Source organism: Magnolia sinica, chromosome 6, assembly GCF_029962835.1.
Source record: "Magnolia sinica isolate HGM2019 chromosome 6, MsV1, whole genome shotgun sequence".
Lineage (NCBI taxonomy): Eukaryota > Viridiplantae > Streptophyta > Magnoliopsida > Magnoliales > Magnoliaceae > Magnolia > Magnolia sinica.
The window spans coordinates 77,758,106-77,780,836 of NC_080578.1; the positions used below are offsets into that span (position 1 = coordinate 77,758,106).

The 22,731-nt window shown below is 38.6% G+C and overlaps 1 protein-coding gene across 1 annotated transcript in view; it reads left to right on the plus strand.

The window, feature by feature from the left end:
- The first annotated feature begins 10,287 nt into the window (after positions 1-10,287).
- The window catches only part of LOC131248899 (uncharacterized), a 36,921-nt gene continuing 24,477 nt past the window's right edge, over positions 10,288-22,731 (plus strand). Inside the window, exons 1-5 of the mRNA XM_058249406.1 lie at positions 10,288-11,031; positions 18,585-18,849; positions 19,901-20,063; positions 20,166-20,991; positions 22,232-22,658. Of these exons, the coding sequence (XP_058105389.1) occupies positions 10,538-11,031; positions 18,585-18,849; positions 19,901-20,063; positions 20,166-20,991; positions 22,232-22,658 (2,175 nt within the window). The 5' untranslated portion in view covers positions 10,288-10,537. The remainder of the gene's footprint in view (positions 11,032-18,584; positions 18,850-19,900; positions 20,064-20,165; positions 20,992-22,231; positions 22,659-22,731) is intronic.

Consider the following 22,731-nt stretch of genomic DNA (forward strand, 5'->3'; position numbering starts at 1 on the left):
TTAGGTAGATCCAACATTTAACTGAGTCACACAAGAGGGAAAATTGGAAAAAGAAATGTTTACAATTGAAACCTTCCTAGTATCTCCCCTGCCACTAGCCCGGTGGTGGCTGTGTTCGGTGTTATGTGGCCCCACTATAATGCATATGTTTCATTCATGCCGTTCATCTACCATAATATATGTGTTTTATTCATGTTGTTCATCCATTTTTGTCATATCATTTTAGGGCTTAATTTAAAAATATTAAGAGAGATATAAATCTCAGGTGGACTAAACCCCAGGAAAACAATAGGGATTAGATATCCACCATTAAAATCTTCAAAACGGCCACTGTATTATTTATTTGACTTCCAATTTATTGATTAGGTCATATTGACCTAGACGAGGTCCACTTGAGATTGGGATATACCTCATATAGATGAAACACATGCATCATATAGCACCGAACAGCCAGCCATTGGCTAGTGGCGGCCTGGCAGGGGATAGCCAATCCGTTTCCACCATGATACTCGGAAATGCATTGCAGGGAATCCGCGTCCTTGAATTTTGAGCTGCTGAAGCGGATTGATTGGTGTGTTGACTCCACCAAGCTATTTGGGTCTCATTACGAGGATGGTAGTTATATCCAAACTGTCAGTTCACTTGGCCAGCTGGTCTTATGGCTTGAGCCGTAAAATAAAATATATATAAAAATCAAATGGACCACACACTCTAAAAAGCAATGGGAGATTGAACGCGTGCCATTGAAACACTTTTGGGGTCACCGAAATTTTGAATTAATATGACATTTATTTTTTCTCTTCATTCATGTTTGTGTGACCTTATGAACATATTAGATAGAAGGTAAACATTACATTGAGCCCTACAAATGTTTTAATCAGTGAGAATCATTGTCTCCACTCCTATCTGTGATGTATTTCACTTGAGACTTGGAAATTACTCATTTTTGGCACCAAGATTAGAATGATCTCTCGAAATGTATGAACGGTGAAGATATGATAAATACATCATTGTTGGGCCATGTAACTTTGATCTTTTGATCTCCTTTGAACCGTTCATACAACTTCGAGCTCAAGAGTGTCAGCACTCATAGTCGAGCCACATGTACCCACACGCTATAACATGAGAAAATTCTGACTGTAATCCCACCTTTTACCCACCGTCTATTCCAAACGCTCCAAAACTTTACTTTTCCAAGCTAAACAATTATGTGCGAATACACTATTTTCATACGAAAATCTCCAGCATTCGGCATGGTTGCACCGTCCATTCTATAGACCTATAACTACGGATTATAACCATAGCCACTAGTAGTGTAGACATTGGGATCACAAGCTTTTGGACAATATACTCCATAGCTATAGGTCTACAGAATGGGCGGTGCAACCATGCTAAATGCAAGAGAATTTTCGTCTAAAAATAGTGTGTCCGTACAGAATGGTTTAGTTTGGAAAAGTAATGTTTGGGAGCATTTGAAAAAGATAGTGGGTAAAATGTGAGGTTTACATTCGTAATTTTCTCCTATTACTTTGATGAATCTACGATCTTGCTCGTCAGCATTCTTGTAGTTTGCTGACACGCAGGCTCCATTCATGTGGGGCCATTGTTTGGCGACTCAAACTGTCAATCTAATGGGTCCCAGCATAAGAGCGGTGGGAAGCCAAAATTTTACAGATTCCAAGATCGCAGACCTTTGATATGGTTGGCAATTACATAGGGACGGTTGAGAGAATTCGAACAGCAAAAATCAACCAAAAAATGAGGGTACTGAAGGGCTACGATCTTCAAATCTCGATTTTTCTCCATCCACTTAGGGCCTATTTGGCCGGGCGGATTGAAAAGGATTGGATGGTATTGGAAGGGATTGGAAGTTAAATCCTGGGATTGGTCGGGCGTGCCAAATAGACTGTGATCTGATCCCGGGATATAGCAATCCCATGGATCTCAAGACAATCAACTGACAACACCATCATTACCTTTAAATCCCATCCAATCCACCCTAATCCGTTCAAATTTACCTGGGACGTGTTTGGTTCGAGGGATGAGAAGGTTTAGTCCTGGGATTGGCCGGACGTGCCAAACAGACCCGATATAGCAATCCCATGGATCTTGCACCAATCCATTGATGCAGCCATCATTAACTTGAAAGTGATGCAATCCACCCTAATACCATTCAATCCCTTCCAATCCACCCAGCCAAACACACCCTTAGGGTCCCATCAAATTAATAGTTTAAATCACTAACTTGTACATGAGTACGTGTGTATTCATGCACGTGGGTAAATTTAAAGTGCTATGGTGAACAACACCATACAATTCGTCTATCATTTTTATCGTTTTCTCCAATCGGTAGGTCACGCTACTCACCGGATTTCCTTATAGGAGCTATAATAATGCAAGAGTATGATACATGTAGGAACCATGATCCAAACCGTCCAAATTGAGGATATATAAAATAAAGGGACCATGATACATGTAGGAACATCATAGGCACGAAACCATATTTATGCCCGTGTTACATGTAGGAACCATGATCCAAACCGTCCAAATTGAGGATATATAAAATAAAGGGACCATGATACATGTAGGAACATCATAGGCACGAAACCATATTTATGCCCGTGTTACATGTAGGAACCATGATCCAAACCGTCCAAATTGAGGATATATAAAATAAAGGGACTAAAAGATAAATAAAATTTATTGGATGGTCATGATTTTTCTTAATGATAATCAAACATAGCCTAGGTAGAAAACAATCCACCATTGAAATTATGAAAAAGGTCACAAATAAGATTGTTTATTATAACTAAATTACTTTGATTTATTTGTTACAGCCCATCTACAATGTGGTCCAAACCACATGATTTGAACGGCTATGATATAGAGCTAAGTGACTCCTAATTTATGTGATTGAGTATGATACACCAAGGTCTTGTAAAATATGATATATATATATATATATATATATATATATATATATATATATATATATATATATATATATATGATATATATATATATATATATATATATTAGCACAATGCCCATTGGTTTTAGAGATTTTTCAACCATAAATCTCACATTTCATCAATCGGCTTTTTTAAATGCTCCCAAACTTTACTTTACAATACTAAACCATTGCCTTTTTTTAAACAAAAATACCCCTACATTACAAACCCATTTTTTATAATCTTCTCTCATCTCTCCTCTTATGCAAAAACTCATTTTATACAAAAACCTATTTTCTGGATTCTCTTATCCTCTTTATAGAGCAATACCCCTTTACCTAAAACTTATTTTCTGAACTCTTCTATCATCTTCATATAACAATACTCATCTATTTAAAATCCATTTTCTGAAATATTCTCTCTTCTTCATATAAAAATATTCTTCTACCAAACCATTACTTCTTTGTTTTCATATTAGTTTGTTAAGAAATGATGAAAATGATGCCTACATTAAAGAAAGCAAGTACTATAGGTATATTTGATCAAATTGCCCTAAACCTAAACCGACAAAATTTCTTGCGAGCCATAGAAGTTTTAGATCAAGCTTGTATCTATGTTTTTCGTTCATCCATGTCTACATCATCCTATGAACAAGCTGGATGACAAATAAACCATCATTGTGGGGCTTAGTAAGGTTTTAACGGTGGAAATGATTATCCTCACTGTTTCATGTGGTATCATCCACTTGATCTTTGGATATGCTTCAATTTTGGGCTTAACCCCTTAAATTAGATGGAAAAATGGATGGATGACATGGATAGACCACATACATTCATGTGAACCTTGGTCAATTTCATATTAGGCTCACTCAATTTCATTTGAAGCTCGCTCAATTTCATGTTAGGCTTGCCCAATTTCATTTGAAGCTTGCTCAATTCATGTGAAGCTTACTCAAATTCATTTGAATCTTGCTCAATTTCATTTGAAACTCGCTCAATTTCATGTTAGGCTCGCTCAATTGTCCATAGTTGTATATACTTTTCGCTACATAAGCGATCCGTAGCCATATAACTAATGGCTACGAAACAAATGTAGCAATGGTTATAGTCTTGCTACGGTTATAATCCATAGCCATATGTCTTTAGTTACGGCCTTTGACCATTTTCCTAGTAGTGGACAGTGCCACCGTGATATGCATGGCGCCACCGTGGAAAAGACAGAGTCCTACGGTGGCACCGTTGATATCATGGTGCCACCGTGAAAGCAAGGGTATTTTCGTATACAGAGAGTTAATCCGTACAATAATGGTTTAGTTATAGAAAGTAAAGTTTAGGTGATTCAGAAAAATCGATGGGTAAAAGGTGAGATTTACTGTGGGAAAAATCTGATTAGTTTTTTTTTTTTCCAAAGCAAAAAAGGATGATACTCTGGCGATGTGTGATGGATGATACATAGGCATTAAAATTACTTAGAAATTTCAAACCGGTAATTCAATGTAAATTGTCCATATTATGGGTCTAATTTTAGATGAATCATGAATAAAGAATTGTGCTTTAAAAAAAAAAAAAAAAATCTGACTATTGGAATGATGGGCATTTATTGGACAATTAAAAATGAAAATATCCAACACTCTATTTCAACAAACGTGTGTCCATGAATCACCAGTAAGAATAGTTAAAACAATGTAATTTACCAAGTGTGGGTTCTAAATCTTAGTTGGTCTAATTTGAGTTAATTTAGGATATGTGGACAAATTTTGAGAGGCTGCATTTCAAGCATCATATTCGGTGCATCAAAGAGCTCCCCTAGGGTTGTTAATGGGCCGGCTTGAGGTAGGTCTCACCCGGATTTTGAATTGTTTTGGGTGGACTGTTGGGCCGACCTTATTCAAAATTCTAAACTTTAAGGCTCAAGCCCGACCCATTGACATCCCTAATTTATTTATTTTTAAAAAAAGAAAGCTTCACCCTTTTTCTTACATAGAACTATCCTTAAAAGTTTTTTTTTTTAAGTCGAGCCATGCACGGGATGAGTCAACTCGACAGACTCAACTTGTCTGACTCGTTCAGATCCGACTCGATCTGAACCGAGTGGGTGAGTTGATTTGAACTAAGTAGACTTTGTCCAATCCGAACTCAAACCGAGTCGAGTCCGGGTCATCCAGTAATTCGAATCGACCTAAAATCTAATTCGGTAATGACTTGACTCAATTCGAAACCTGACTCAACTCGGGTTTGGGCTGTGTGTGTGTAAACTTAAATGTAATCTAACATACCCGCTGCCCGCCCGTCCGCACCTGACCTGACCTGACCTGACCTCTCCCTCCCTCCTCCTCCACCTCTCCCGCACCCGACAGCCGCCCACCACCACCGGGCCACCCTCTCTCTCTCTCTCTCTCTCTCTCTCTCTCACCCTTATCTCCTGCATAGCCGCACCCGATAACCATTAACTCGACTGCTTGACTCGACTAAACAGCTCGTCCGCACCCACCTGCTAGCCGCTGACTCTCAACAGCCACCTAGCTCTCTAAATCAACTAATCAAAGTAATTGTGCTTTAGAAGACTTCTATAGTTTTATTTCATAGTTTTCATCTAATTTAATTTGGAAGTTTTGTGAAATTGGGATTGGTTAGGGTTGAATGGACAAATCAGAATGGGTTAAGTACTTGTATTTGGTATAGGTTAGCTCGGGTGCGTCTATGCTGGTGGTTGTGTGTCTGGGCTGGCTCGGGTGTGGTCGAGCTAACTATAGTGCGTTCGGGCTAGCTCAGGCCGAGTCATTTCTAAATGTTAAATCATAAACCCATATCCTAAACACTAAACCCTAAAGCCTAAATCCTAAACCCTAAACCTTAAACCATAACCCTATACATAAACCCTAAACCCCAAACCTAATCCCTAGAAGTTATCCCTAAATCCTAAATCATAAAACCTAAAAACTAAACCCTAAACCCAAGCCCTAAACCCTAAACCTAAGCTCTTATTCCCTTAACCATTTATTGCTTAGCTTATTATTGTGCATTAGACAATTAGCCTAATGTGATTTATTTTTGTGAATTAGACAATTAATTATTTATTTTTGTGAATTATGGATTACATTACTTATTGCTTGGCTTATTATTATACATGAGACAGTTAGTTTAATGTGGTTTATTGTTGTGAATTAGATAATTAGTTACAAATTTAAGAGTTTCTATGTAGCCAAGCAAATATATGGTGTATTTTTTTGTGGTATATAAATTGATCTAAAATGGAAAAATAAAATTAAAAAGAAATACCTTACCCCCTATCATGGTGAACCTCTTGTTATGATCGGGATTAGAGATGGGTAGGATCCGGATCGACCCGAATTGAAGGCCAGGATCGGGTCGGATCAAGTAGGTTCACTCAGATCCGACTGCACGAGTCAAGTTCGAGTCAATAGCCAATCCAAAATCGATCTAATCCACACAATGTTCATTCAACATTGTTTCCTGTAATGTTGTCCACTTGAGATTGGAATATACCTCATTTTCTGTTTAATAACATAAAATGATCTAGAAAAATAGATGGACGACATGGATGAAATAAATACATCATGGTGAGGTCCACAGAGTACCAACCACCAGCCATTGGTTGGTGGCAAGGGGAGTAGCCAATCGGTCTCCTCTCAAGTCTCAGGTCTCTACTCATGGCTCAAGGTGCCTCGAGCACCAAGTTTTGACTCCTGGTGTATTGACACGACGTCAGGAAGCAAATTGGCAAGTGTACCACGCACCAGCTGTGTATTGACGTCAACAAGTTATGTGGGTCCCATCATGAGGTATGTGTTATATCCAAACCGTCCATCTATTTGGCGGGCTCGTCTCAAGGCTTGAGCCAAAAAATAAGATAGATCCAAAGATCAACTGGACCACACTGCAAAAACTAGTGGAGGTTGAACGTCTGCCATTAAAGCTCTTTTAGGGGTCATAGAAGTTTCGGATCGACATGAAATTTGTTTTTCCGCTTCATCCATGTAGTTGTGATCTTATTAACAGATTGGATGGAAAATAAATGTTATGGTGGGCCCTACGAATTTTTTAACGGTGAAAATCATTTTTTTTATATAAATAAAACAGAAGACTCGATTCGAACCGTACCCAACCCGATCCGACTCGGTTTTCCTAACTCGGTTCGGGTCAGGCCAGCAGTGCAACGGATTGGATCAAGTCAGATGACCTAGACTCGGTCCCATATTGGATCGAGTTCAGGTCAGTTCATTGAAAATTTCGGATCGAGTCGAGTTGAACCCAATCTGGTCCGGCTCGACTCGATGCCCACCTCCAATTGGGATGAGGTAGATGCCTCCCAGTCGGCGGTGTGTATCGTACAATAAATGAATATAATTTGTGTATGTGTTCCCAAAAAATATATGAGTCCTCTATTTCATTTTATTGACCAGGAGCAATCGAAAAGTCATACCTCAAATTGTCCTATTTTGAACAGTTTAAGATTAGATAAATAATATTCTTTCATATAACTTATTTAAACGCTCGTGCATGTTATGTATTCCATCTCTTCATTCTTTATAGATATATTTCTTCCTTTTTATTTCTCATGTCAGAGATTTTCACATTACTTAGATATTTAGCATGGGAATGTAATAGAATATCAGCTTATCTAGAGAGACACAAAGAGATGCTGCTGGAATTTCGGCGTGGGTGTTTAAATGAGAATATAAAAGTATTACAAGATATCCAACCTTGGATTATAAATAATTTAGGATTTAGTATACACTTTAAAGGCATTATATTGCTAGTCTAATTAAGTATCTTTCAATTGGTAGATGACTGGTGAGGAAATTTCCAACACCCTTAGCGATTTGTTGGTCACTTCGTCATTGATCTTGGATGAAGGATTGGTCTAAGTGCAGTTTAATAATGGTCATTGCGGTCGTTCTTGATCCTCAATATTAGATATTCATGGTTATATTCATTTTAAAAAAGCCGTATGGTGTGAAGAGTGCCATTGAGGTTGATGGGATTTGTGATGCATTCAGATATCTTTATAATTTATATGTAGAAACTTTGGGAGCTGTAAAAGACAATACCATAGGTCAGACTCCTCAAGTGGATTTTAGTTCTAGTGTTGCTGCATAACGAAATAAGATCGATAAGTTTGTGTTTTTCATGGTATAAGTTGAGACCAAAATGCAGATAACCTTAACAGAACTTGATCGCTATCTTAAGGAGCCATTTGTAAAATACAAGGGTGAAGAATTTGATATTTTAGACTGGTGGAAGTCAAAAACTCATGAATCACAGTACCCTATACTATTGTTAATGGCACGAGATATATTGTTAATTTCAATTTCAACTGTGGCATAAGAATTTTCTTTTGACATGGGAAGTAAGGTTGTGAACAAGTATCAAAGCTTAGTTACACCGAAATTAGTTGAAGCGTTAATTTGTACGCAAGATTGGTTGCATCCAATCTGAGAAAAATGCAATTCTATTAATAATGAATTCAATAAAGATGAGAGTGGGAAACAATATGAGGCGGGACCTATAACAATTGTCTGAAGCAGGATGAAATAGTACATTATATTTCTCTTGCATTTGCTTATGATAAATTGGTGATTATTAATTGTGAAATTGAATTGCAACATTTGATGAATGGATGAATATTTTCTATGCTTATCATCTTATGTGTGTGTATATATATATTCTTATATTCTTATATTTTTGTTCATACTTTTAAATGACTTAATGTTGCTTAAATCTCATATGGTTGATTGGTTGTGTTTGTTTATCTTCATTCCTTAATTATTTATGTTGCCTTAACCCAGCCAAATATTATTTCATTCAAAATGCGCACTTATACACATGTCAATGAAAGATCATCCATTGGTAAATATTTGAGATTATGGAGCCCAAGTTTACTCATACGATTGAATTTAGAGACCATTGATCAGGTGGGTTTAGACTTCGATTGGATTGCCAGGAATGGAATGGTGGAATCGTTCCATCCCTTTGGTTTTGCTCCATCAAGGCCCACGATTTTCTATGGTATGGATTGCCATTTTAAATGGTGTTGTGACTATCCTCGTGATCTTACTCAGACTATCTCTTGGAAGTACACTTCACAGCGCGATTTATTAATGGATACAGTCAACCTAAGGTCCTACCATGGATGACCCAGGGTTTAAAAGTAACGGCTGCGATGTTTTCCTTCGGTCTTATTTACTCTCTGCCATATTCACATTACTAGTGTATAATCGCGGTTCGTTGATGATCCTAAACTTTGATTTTATCAGTTGAATAGGAGACGTTGAAAATTTTATTTTAATTGCTATAAATTCATCTGCAAAGAACGACGGTCGAAATTCTTGGTTCAGCATGAGTTTATTAGGATGGCCGGTACTGGACAGAGTCAAGAAAATGAACGGTTCCGATCATTGGTCGACTAAGGACGCGGGTCCAGTGTATCGCGACGCACGCTGAAATCTCAATCGCTAGAGAGGAAAAACGAACACATGACGTGAAAGGACGCACTGAGGGTATTTTCGGAAGAACCGCACTTGCGTGGCCTGGGATAGGTTACCCGATAGGTCTCTCTCAGCGAGAGCCACGTCAGTGATCATAAGATCCACTCCGTCCATCGGGCAGGCAGCCTCATTTTCACCATATGACGTAAAAAAAAATAAAAAAATTCATGGTGAGCCAACGCAGGTTAAGCCCCATAATGGTAAACGCTGGGATGGAACGGCTACCGTTTATTTTGTGGGCCGCGGCTTCAGTGGATTCCCGGATCCACCAAGGTCGGTTGATTCCTGAATGTGGGGCATACCTTGATGCATGTAGATTAAATACACACCGTCCATTCATTTTGAAAGATTATTTTAAGGTTTTATCGCAGATATTAAGAAGATCCAAGTCTCATGTGGTCCATGCCACATGAAACAATGGTGGTTGACCATTGAAAACATTTTTTGGGCACAAGAGAGCTGCTATCCCTTCATCCAGCTCTTTGGGACCCAGGTTGTATGGTAAACAAACATTCTGGTGGGTCCCTTGAAGTTTTTAATGGTGGGTATTCAATTATTACTCTTTCGTGAGGTGTGGTCCAATAATATTTAGATCTTCTTAAAGTTTGGGATATAGTCCTAAAATAATCTTCCTAAAGTTATGGACACAGTGGATGTAAGGAAAATAAATCATGGTGGGCCCCATACTCAGGGATCCACCCACCTCATTAGATACACACGGGGATCCCAACGTTTCGGTAGGCTATTTTCGTTATTAGGCAAAAAACCACAGGCAATCTGTTATTATATTTTCGTAAGAAATATGGAAAGTTACAAAAAGGTCCTTACTCTGAACCCTCGCTAGCTTTCCGTTGAATCTACTTGGAACCCTTTTCTTCTCCAACGTCTCCAAAAACCCTCATTTCGCTTCTTCTCCCTCAATTTCAGGGATTCTTCCGTCAAATTCCACAGAAAGAATCCTCGAAAACCTCTTCTTCTTCCAAAATTCTACCTTCCCCCCTTTCTCTCTCCGAATCCTATTTTCTATTTCTTCCTTTTCTACTCCTGACCAAAACCCTAATCCCCTGCCTCGCCTCCAATGGAGCTCTCAAACCAAATCTCCTCTGTCGAAAAACCATCACAATCGAATGATGATGATGATCCAGAAGCCGACCCGGATTCCTCGAACAAAGTTCCCGGCGCTGACTCTGTCGCCGATGTCTCGGATCGAAGCCTGGAGATTTCTCTCTTCGACGGCCAGGATGATTCCGCTGAGAGCCTGTACGTGTACAAGAACGTCTTCAGCCTTCTACCGAGATCGGTCGGCGGGTTCCGGGGGCTGAAGACGCTGAAATTCTTTGCGAATGAGATTGAGGTCTTCCCGTCGGAGGTGGGGGATTGGGTCGAGCTCGAGTGCTTGCAGGTGAAGGTGGCGTCACCTGCGCTGTCGGGCCTGGCGCTTCGGAAGATGGCCGCTTTGAAGGAGCTGGAGCTCTGTCATGTCCCGCCACGCCCTTCGGCCTTCTCGATACTGAGTGATATTGCGGTGTTGAAGTCCTTGACGAAACTCTCCATCTGCCATTTCTCAATCAGGTGTTGAATGCGTTTTTTTTAAAAAAAATAAAAATAAATCTTTTTAATGTTGAATTCAGTTCCTTGTTTATGAAGCAAGAAATGTTACTGGCTGAATCATATCCACTGTGCTCATAACATGGTGATCAGAACCATTGATTGTGTGGACCACACAGACTAGAACTCAAGATGATTGGGCTATGGGGTTGCTTTGGATAAGTGGTGCTCAAATGGGCAGTTAATGGAATGTTGAGCCCAAAAGGGCAATGGTTCACACACTGCCATTTGATGCTAAGCTTGCAATGGTTGGACGGGTTTGATTTTTGGACAATTTTTCTTTCATGATGGGCCTATCAGCTAAATGGTCCATGGCATACACATTTTCCACATATACGGTGTTGATTGTGTTTCATGGATGTTCCATGAAGCACAAATTGCAATTGCATTTTCGATATCATAACTTGATTAAAGCGAGAGGATAAATGTGGCAGTGCCAGAGAATTCATGTTGCATTTTTTGGGTTTTGCTATTATAATGTCTGCTGCTATATTTAACTTGTTTTAGTAGCTTTGGGCTGCGTTTGGATGCACAAGCAAACTGAATATTGAACATTCAGTTTAATCTAGAATTCGAGATGAAATGATAAAAGCTAATGATATTACCCAGTATAAATAACGAGCAAGTTGCTCTTGAACTGCAGTTATATTTCTTTTGAGTCCAAATTGGAAGCAACAGAATTGAAATTGGTGCCCAAACGCTCAAAACAAATGCTGAGGAAGGAACACAATTTGGTCTTTTCCATCTTATTAGACTAATAATTTCGATATAGTTGGATTGTACATACACGTTGCTAACATAATGTTAGTTTAGGACTGGTGAGGACTTGAATGTCAGATCAGAATCTTTTTGCTGGAGTGCTTTTCTCTTAAAATTGTTGCTGTTGCTACTTGCTAGTACTTTTAAGCAGTTAAAAATGGCAAATTTGATGGAAAAGAATGGAGTCTGTGCTTGATTTTATCTCTCAGTAGAATGCCAGAAGTGGTTCTTATGAGATGTGAGAAAGTGTTCATTGACAGGACTGTCTTTTTGATCCTTCTGTGAGAATGTGAGAGTTTCACTATGGTCATGAGAAAGGTCTTAGAGACAAAATAAAGTATGGCTGGAAACTGAGAGCAATAAGATACTGTTAGGACTCAATCTCTTTCGTAGATTTATTCGAAAAAGGATATGCCAGACAACTTGTTCTCGCACCCTGAAGAAACATCTATCTTTTGCTGTTTCTTCTTTCCGCAGCTACTCTGAACAAGTTCTAAAATTGAAGAGAAAGAGTGCGACACAAATACCAAGCATTCTCTCCCGAAAGGATTCTGGCTCCATTGCAGATGATGTATCAGATTCCTTCCTTAAATATGGTATCTGGCACTCTTAATAAGGCTCGTACAAATGCTGGTTTTTATATTTAATCAGTATTCCTAAACATGTCTCTTATGACGACCTAATTTTTTAATGTTTAATAATTGTAAACTTATAGTTTCTGGATACGTTCTTATGTATAAATAACTGATGTTTAGTTAAATGATTGCCATTATTTAACTGAATTCTGATTGGATTTGGTGCACTAGTGCTGATACAATCAAACCAAACTGGATGTGTTATGTCTAAGGGCTACAGGGTCGTAATGTGAGTTGGTATTATTAAGGAGAGGTGGAGAAGTTATCTTCAGAACTGAATGAACAATTAGGCTTAGTGAGAACTAGAAGGAACATCAGACATCGGGAGCTTGGGAGGGCTTGTGTGTGTGTGTGTGTGTATTGTTTGGAGATATAACGACAACAAAAGGAGAACAGCAAAGAAAGGACTGAGGACCTGATGGTGAGGATCAACAGGTAGACACAATGAGGCGCCTCATCCCCCACACCCTACAAAAGATTCAAAGGATAAACTAGAAAATACATGAGAAGACATGTCCCCGCTCAATCACCTGAAATGCCTTTAGAAACAGCTCTACCCAGGGACTGGACTTACTTGAAAATGCCCTATAATTGTGTTCCCACCAAAAAATGACCAAAGCCTTGCAAGCATTGCTATTCTCCACAGAAATCCTCTTCTTATGCCTCTGCATCCATCATGCCATGGCCAGAAAAAATTGACTGTTGATCGGGGCATCATCCACACTACCTCAAAAAGGTCGAAGAACATCCACCATATAACTAAGCATGCATGGATGAGCCACTGATTTGTTGACCCGAAAGCATAGAAGGCAAACTTTTGGAATGATCATGTCTTCTCCTTAGATTATTGAACGTAAGAACCTCATTTTTCCTGAGAAGTGAACAAGATGACGCAATATCTCAACTCAGATTCAGCTTCCTAGAAGTTACAAAACTCTTGCTTCTGCTAACCTCTAACTTTCTAGGAGTTATGTGCAAGTTCTAGTTGCTCAAAAAAGCTAGCCAGCCAATTTAAGAATGAATAATGCTCACAACTAATGCTGTCAAAATCGTTATCGTATCGTAAATCCTGATAGGGGCTGAATTGTATCAAATTGCAAATCGTAAGGTTTTTATTTTATTTTTTTTATTTTTTGTAATTTTCTTAAAAAATTGAAAAAAAATAAAAATCAGAAAAAATCTGAAACTCATCGATCATCTTTTTGCCATCAATATGCACCAAGCAATACCATATCATGATGGTATTAAATGATTCTCATCTTCCCTTCTTTTTATTCTTTCAAGAATTTCCCTTAAGAAACATACAAGGATCCTTTAATAATTTATGTTCTTCTAATCTTTCTTGAATGTAGAATCACATTGAAAAGGCGGCATTTGATATTGTAGACTGATGCAACAAGATAATTTGATTTCTAAACATCATTCACAATCAATGTTGTCGAATTGGATATGTGACCATGTGTGATCGCATATGTGACCGCATATATATATATATATATATATATATATATATATATATATATATATATATATATATTTTTGAAAAGTTAAAAAAAAATGAAAAATAGGGAAAAATTCAAAAAATTGTAAAAAAAGAAAAAAATAAGGGGAACTTTCCTAAGTTAATAGATAACTAATTTTACATATTTAAAATACATTTGAGAGAAATAAAATTAATTAAACATTAAGTCATCAATATTCAACAATATAGTTAACAAGTAAGAAGTAACAACAAAATCAACAAGCTATTATTTATTATTGTAGAAAATGGAAATATAATTTACAAGTCGTCTACTTGTAACTTGTTGTAGGTAGGCTTGTAGCTTATGGCATACACACACTTGAAATAAAATGTAAGAGAAAGAGGGAAAAATGTAGAATGTATTATGTATGTGGAGAGAGAGAGAGAGAGAGAGAGAGAGAGAGAGAGAGAGAGAGAGAGAGAGAGACCATTTGAAATTAAGAAATGTAGGAGAAGAAGAGAGTTTTGGGGTGAGAATATTGCAAATGGAGGAGGTTTGGAAGCCTTTTTATAGGCAAAAAGTTGTTTTTTTTTTTCTTTTTCTTTTTGCAAAAAAAGAGAGTAAAAGTGCCGATAGTTAGATTTTTGAATGTTGGCCAATATGCGATCACATATGTTGTATGCGATCACATACATCGCATATGCCACATTCGATCTGCATATGGATATTTGCGTATGCGATTGCACATGACAACACTGTTCACAATACATACAAGTTAATGTGATTGTAACCATCCATAAAAACCTTTTAGATAAGTCATACATCAATTTGGTGTTTTGACCAGCTAAGAAGTAAGTAATCATAAAAAAGCTCCATGATTTAACGTTGAATAGAATATTATATCATTTAATCTCTTATAAAGAACAAATAAAATCATTTATCTTCTCAAAACGATTCTTAAAGTCCTCACCAATTTAAAAAAACGTAAAATGAAAGCCCAGTGAAGCTTAAAATAGAAGAGAAAGAAGTATTATTTGTATTGTAAATTGGGATTCGAATCGTAAATTGTAGGGTTTAAATAAATTTTCTTAAGATTCAACTCAAATTGCATATCATAAATTGTAAGATTTGACAAGGGAATTGATATATTTGCTTGCCCTTTAGATAGACACCCTTTCTTTGTACCATGGCAATTAGTACAAATTGAAGTTGTATCTATCAAAAAGGTCGTGCCTAAGAATCTGCACATGAATGAACTAATGCAATCATTAATCAATATAATGCTCCATATAGCTAGTTTTTAACTTCTCTAGAGATGCAATCAGGCCCAACTGCATTGCCTCCAGGGCTTGCTCCAGACTGGCATTGGCATAATCTTTGGCTGCATTGCTTTGAATGAACTCATGTCCTGATTGAACATGGCTAGCCACCAGGATGGTTGTGACTAACTTGCATGCCCCATCTGGTGGAAGTTGTCATGACAGGAGCCAATGAAAAAGTAGATTAGTTTCTTGCTTCGATGAAAGCATCCCATTGTTCATGAAACTTCGTAAGTTTGATTGCTGTTGCAAGAAATCATTTGCAGTTATAGATACTCCGGTACTTTTTTTTTTTAAGCGGCCAAAATCAGGTGCAGGCTCTAATTGGTCTCATTTGGGGGAGGAATTTGGCCTAGCCTATTTAATGGAACTGCCTGAGTCAACCTGTAAACAAACTAAGCGGCCAAAATCAGGTGTAGGCTCTAATTAGTCTCATTTCTAAACCACCCCCCTGCGGGAAATAAGGAAGGCTAGAAGTTAAAAAATCAGAAATTACAGGGTCCGAAGGTTATTAATAACTAATAACAACGTGGGCTGGTTACAATCAGTGGCCTAGCCTATTTAATGGAACTGCCTGAGTCAACCTATAAGCAAACTAAGTGGCCATAATCTGTTGCAGGCTCTAATTGGTCTCATTTCTTCTACCCCCATGTGGGAAATAAGGAAGGCTAGAAGTTTAAAAAATAATAGTCAGAAATTACAGGGTCAGAAGGTTATTATTAACTAATAACATCGTGGGCTGGTTACAATCAGTGCTGGAAGGTTACATTCTTTCCCTCCTCTTAATGTAATTCTTTCCACTTGTGTATTAAAGTTTGTGGTGGTATCGCACTCTACTAAAATGAATGAATAAATAAAGAAGCAGCTAAAATCAGCTGATTTTGGTATTTGAATAAACACGCCAAACTAGCATTTTGCCAAGTCTGCTGATCGAGTGAAATCATCTAGGACAGACTATTGCTAAATTTCTTTTTAAGTCAGTTGCTGATTCTGTTGTAGAATTAACTGATAACTGCCAGACTGAGGGGAGCTGGTTTTGTCATGAGTGTCTCTTAGGGCATGTTTGATTTTCCGGAGTAATGGTAAATGCATTGCAAATATGTAATAATTACTTCCCAAGGTAATTACCTCATCGTTCTGAGGGTTGATCTGACTCCTACTTTTTTCAACACTAAAATCGAGGTTGCTGACGAATATATGTGGGGCCCATCATGATATATGTGAATTGTTCACACCGTCCATCCGTTATGCCAACCGAATTTAGGGCATGAGTCAAAAAATGAGGTAGATTCAAAGTTCAAGTGGACCACACCATAAGAAAAAGGGAATTGAACACTCACTGTTAAAAACTTCTTGAGGCCACCGTTTATTTTGGTGTGGGCCACTTGAATGTTGGATTTGCCTTATTTTTTGGCTCATGCATCAAAATGTCATGGTAAAATGAATGGACGGAACGGATATAAAATATACATCACAGTGGGTCTAGAAATTTTAAACTACCTCTTTTAAACCGGTTTCTACAACAGAATTTCCGATGAATTTTCAGACGGGTGAAAGGGTAATAATTACGCATTTACTGGGTATTTACACCTGCTTTAAAAAATCAAACAGGCCCTTAGGATAATGGTGGAATGGCATCCAGGTTGAGAGTCATGTTGGTTGTGCGTGCCCTCTCTACTCTCTAGAGGAAAGACCCAAGATTGAGTCCTGCTGATGGGGGTTTCAGCATGAAACCTGGACCAGACCAAAAAGGATAACAATGGAATTAATGAATCAAGATTGGCATATTAATGCACGCCAATTAGACCTTAAAAAAAATTGTTTATCAAACTAGAACTGATTACTGGTCTGGATGTTTCTTCTAATCAGCTAAGCTTCTTTAATTACAGAATCACACATACTAGGGGTTTGATTTGCAGTAATTACAAGGAATTCGGTATAAATAAGTAATAATCATTTACTTTGTTATTCCCTGTGGTATGATATTGACAGGTATGGTGGTGTGATATGCTGGTACCGTGTGTACGTGGCAAAAACGTGTGGGCCCAACCATGATGTTTATGTTTTTATCCACGCCATCCATTCAACTTGCCAGATCATTTGAGGGCATGAGCCCAAAAATGAGGCCAGATCCGCAGGGAATAGGCTTGCCTTAAAATGGGGCAGGGACACCCTAACATCATCGAAAAAAGGGGCAGATCCAAAGCTCAAGTGGACCAACACCACAGGAAACAACAGGAATAATGATGCCCACCGTTGAATCCACTGTTTTCTATGGTGTGGTCCACTTGAGCTTTGGATTTGCTTCATTTTTGGGGTCATGCCCTAAAATGATCTAAAAAATGAATGGATGGTGTGGATATACCACATATCATGGTGAGGCCCACATAGTTTTGGCTTGGAAACCGGTTAGAAAATCCCCATGTTTGAGGTGAAATTTTACCTCACTTCCAAACAGTCTGCACTTGCAATTATTGTGCTTTGTCACTGTTTACTGGTATTTGCTGGCAGCCAAACTGGCCCTAACAGAATCTGCATTTTGCAATGAAAATCACTTTGGACCTCACTTTTTTTTCTGAATCATGTCTCTGATGTGATATTCTCTTCTATTGCTGGTGAGACTGTGATGTTGCAAGCTTACGTTTGAAAATTTTCCTCCGATATTTGGCACGATGCGATGCTTATGGAATAACTAGTTACCCATATTGACTGCTCTACAAAGGTAGACTTTGTAGGATTTACTCATAGTTGAAGCAGTCACGAGGATTTCCTCGTGCCAGGATATTGAAGATGGGCTTTACAATGTCTTGATAATGGTTTTTTCCAGCTAACTCGAGTCACAAACTTAGCAATGTTATATGCAGTCTGTAGTTGCATGAAGTGTGAAGAGAGCAACAGCAGATTCTGGTGCGGGTGTGGGTGGGGAAGTGTCTGATTCAAAATAGTAGTAGCTAAAAGCAGCTAGGAAGCGAGAGCAGGGGCATGAGCCTGAAGCAGGATTCCCAGTGGGAGCGGCACCTAGGAAGGATCATGCGACTGAGATCCAACCCTTCGTTTTAAAAATATTAACAGAAAACAGAGACCTGAACTTGGCTGGAGGTTACTCAAACAGTGTAGATTTTACCATGCATTTTGTAGGAAGTCAAAATTTGAATGTACATTAACATGCTTTTACTGTTATTTAGTTTAAACTTGGTTTAATTAGAAGAGTGGTTAATGAAGACTTTTAGAAATATGTGATTATATATTTAAAGCAGTATCAATGGCTTTTTATGTTGAACTTAGTTATGGACCGGTGTTGGAAACATCTATATGATAATATTGCATCCATTTTTCTGCAGATACCTTCCTCCTGAGATCGGATGCCTCAAGAAGCTGGAGGATCTTGATCTTTCATTCAATAAGCTAAAGAACTTGCCTGATGACATTGCCGCATTGACTGCCTTGAAATCATTAAGAGTTGCTAATAATAAATTGGTGGAATTGCCTTTGGGTCTCTCCTGTCTGCAAAGGCTGAAAAATTTGGACTTGTCAAACAATAGGCTGACGTCGTTGGGCTCTCTGAGCCTTGATTCTATGCATACCCTTCAGAATTTGAATCTTCAGGTATCCTGCAACTCTCAATCTTACCAATCAAATGTACCATTTTTATATTTTTCTTCCCTTTAGAATTCACACATCGACCAACAGCTTTGAGTAAGCAAGTTTTGAGGTGCTTTGTAAAATGCTATTTTTCATATGTTAAGATTTTATTCTGACCATTGTGGTTACAAGTTTGGTACCTTGGGCAATCCAATGAGCATGTAAAAGGCAGCCCATCTACTTGCCAGCACATTTCCAACATGGTACATGGGTGCGAGATCCAAGCCATCCATCAGGTGTTGGGCCCCTCAATGTAAGTGCCCTGGCCAAAAATAGGCCTCTCCACTCATCAGGTGCGCCAGAGTTTATGAAACAAAATGGACAGCGAAAAGACTCAGCCTAGTTTTTCTGAGCCATGCATCTGCATCTTACAGTGTGGCCCAAATGACGAGTGGACCAGGCTGATAATGAGACCAGGGTATCTATACAGTGGACCCACCTGATTGACAGCTTGGATCTCATATGTGTGCCATCTGGCACTTGCTGTGGCTGGTAGGTTGGCCGCCTTATGTTGTAGTCCACACAACTAATGGACCAACCATATATTTAGGCCAGGTTTATGTACACAGTGAACTCACCTGATTGGCAGCTTGGATCTCAGATCTGTATGTCACAGTGGCGCTTGCTGTGGCTTGTAGGTGGGCTGCCTTACATGTTGGAATTAGCAAACCTCTATATGGTTGCTGGTTGCACAAATATTGTTTCGCCTTTGTTTTAATAATTCAATATGTGTTTTTTCCCCATGTTTTCAGAGAGCTTTATATTGAGTGATTTTGCCTGTATTTAGCAACTGTGTGGGATGCTATTGAGCTTACAATGTGCTGGTCTTGATGTTTTGGTTACTCGCTTCAAAACTGTTTTATCTCAATGGTTGCATGTACATTTACTTTTGTGCATCTGGATAACCGGCTGAATTAATCCTTATGTAGTTTATTGCACCTTTCATTTTTCATGTGTGTACTTTCTCAAGGACTAACGTGTTTATTGGTGCTTTTTATTCTTCATTATGTTCAAGTACAATAAGCTTCTACATTGCTGTCAAATTCCTTCGTGGATATGCTGCAATTTGGAAGGAAATGGAAAAGACACTGCAAATGACGAATTCATAAGTTCTTTAGTTGAGGTGGATGTCGTCGATGCTGCCATTGATGAGGTTGACGCAAGTCGTTCCTGTAGTGGTGAGTCACTGAGGCCCATTTACTGCTCTGAAATTGGGTTTTTCTCTATGATTATGCACAAACTTATGGAACTAACAAAAAATATTCATAAACTTATATCAGGTTGTCGTAGTACCTCTTCACCTTTATTATCTGAATCCTCATCAAGCTCCAGAAGTTCTGCAGCTCGGAGGATGAAAAAGGGGTGGAAGCGTCGTGATTATCTGCAACAAAAAGCTCGCCAGGAGCGTTTGAATACCAGTAGGAAGTGGAGAAGTGAAGATCGTTGTGAGGCAATGACCAGGAAGAAGGCTGCAAACGGTAACCCTTGCAAAGAACCCCTTGTGGAAAGCAGAGCCTCTGAATCGCAGTACCATATAAATGAAGAAAAGCAGTCATGTTGTCGGTTGGAATCAAGTCCTCTTGCAGAGGATGAATTGGGCATTGTAAGAGATCTTAATGGCGATGAGTGTGAACTTGCTGTTGAACATGATTCTCAGATTTTGCTTGGTCATGACGAGGATAATGACAGAAATGTTTCAGATAAGGGGTATTATGGGGATGATTGCTCATGCATTGTTGACTCTGTTTGCGTAAATAAAGAGCATGAATATGACTGCAATGACGAGCATAATGCCTCCTCAGCCCGCCCCTTGAAGAAAAATGATGAGCAGGATGGGGAGTCTTCTTCAGAGGTGCCTAAAAATATGCCAAAATCCAAAAGGCATTCTGATAGGGATCTTGATAGTCCTAAACCCAGAAAGTTTCGGAGACCTGTGGATGAATGCTTGAATTTTTCTTGCAAGTATAGCACTGAATCATTTTGTAGCAGCAATGACCATATGCCAGATGGCTTTTATGATGCGGGACGTGATCGACCATTTATGCCATTGCGTAGTTATGACCAGAGTCCATGTCCGGGTTCCCGTGAAGTAATTCTTGTGGACAGGTTAGTATTTACCCGTTTAGTTAAACTATGAAACTCCTATGGAACTTCAGTAGCATTTGCTTGCTGAGGAGTCCGCAGTTATGTTACATGAAGATGTGAATAATTTCATGTGCTTTCTGTCTGTCCAAGTGGGGCCAATTGTTGAGTAATTCATACTGTTCATCTGATGAGCCTCATGGTGGACAAACAATGCCCGGAAATCATTCCATTTAGAAGATCCTTATGTTCTACTCTTTGGCTTTCTTCTCCAGATTGCCCCTGTAATTTTTTCATAACTGTCATTTTGTACTCCACTGTCCCAAGCAATGTTACCTAAATCCCTGACCCACCCATGTTTTCTGTTCTGTATTGTGCTGTCTGGGTTTTGGGTCAGTTCGGATCAGGAAGACTACTTTTACCAATCTGAAATCATTGTTCTATACACTCACTTTATGGTTTTATACACTCGCAGTTGATTAAGTTGTAATTTTAAATTTTATTAAAATGTAGAAGTTCATCCTTTGATTTATGCAATGCAGGCACATGAGATGATACTATGCTCAAGATCTAAAATAGTAACAGACATTATATATAAATTACAATAGCATTCTGTATATATAACTAGCACATGTTTAAGGGTTCCAACCCATGGCTCAGTGGTAGACAGTGTGAGTTTAAACACCGAGGTCGTGGGTTCGAGCTCCCATGGGGTGTGTGTGAGCGTGTGTTAAAAAATAAAAACAGCACATATGGTTACATTAGGTACTAGCAACCCACTTGACTTGATCCTAGCATACCACATATTGGGTGAGGTGTAGCATACCCATTAGCTTTTCCGGCATCATGTATGAAAGCAACCTGCCATCCAGGTGGCTTATTGAACTATTATTATTAATAATAATTTAAATATTATTATTGCTATTCTTATTGTTATTGCTGCTGCTGCTGTTATTATTATTATTTGAAGCGCGGCAATCCAAGAAACCTTGCTTCAATAGGTTGGCATCTTCCAATCTGGGAGACTTTTGGGCCACCCTTTATCAATGATAATGGGTGTCATTAGGTCAATATTATTGATCACTGAGCTATGGGCCTAACCCATACAGGCTGGCACATTAGGAAACTGTTCACATTCTGAGCACCGGGACACTATCTCTCTGAATAGCATCTATGTGTTGCATTATGTGGTAGTTCATAGTGGTTTTGACTTTGATGTATGTGGTGGTTTAAACTAAAGACAGTATTGCTCTTTTTATTTCAGAGAAACTGATGAGGAATTAGATGCAATTGCATTAACTGCACAAGTGTTGGCGTCAAGTTTGAAACTATCAAGGAGTTCATTGGAAGAAAAGGAACAATTTTCTGTTGACTTGCGGAGGGCGTCGGTGCTTGCACTCTTCGTTTCTAATTGTTTCGGAGGCTGTGACAGGAGTAACAGTACTGCGATGATGAGGAAAGCTGTTGCTGGCTCAAATTATCAGAAGCCTTTCATTTGTACATGCTCCACTGGAAACAGTTACAATGACAAAGCAACCTCTAACCAGATTGATGGACCTGTTGAAAGTTTTAGTTTCATTGATCTATGTGAGAAATCTCTGCGATTTGTTAAGCAAATGAGGAATTCTAATGTTGTGCCTATAGGATCTGTGCGCTTTGGTGTGTGTAGACATAGAGCAGTGCTTATGAAGGTGATTTTCTGATAGCCCTTGTTTGGTTTTGCATTATCTTGTACATGTATTTGGAAGCTTTTTTTTTTTTTCC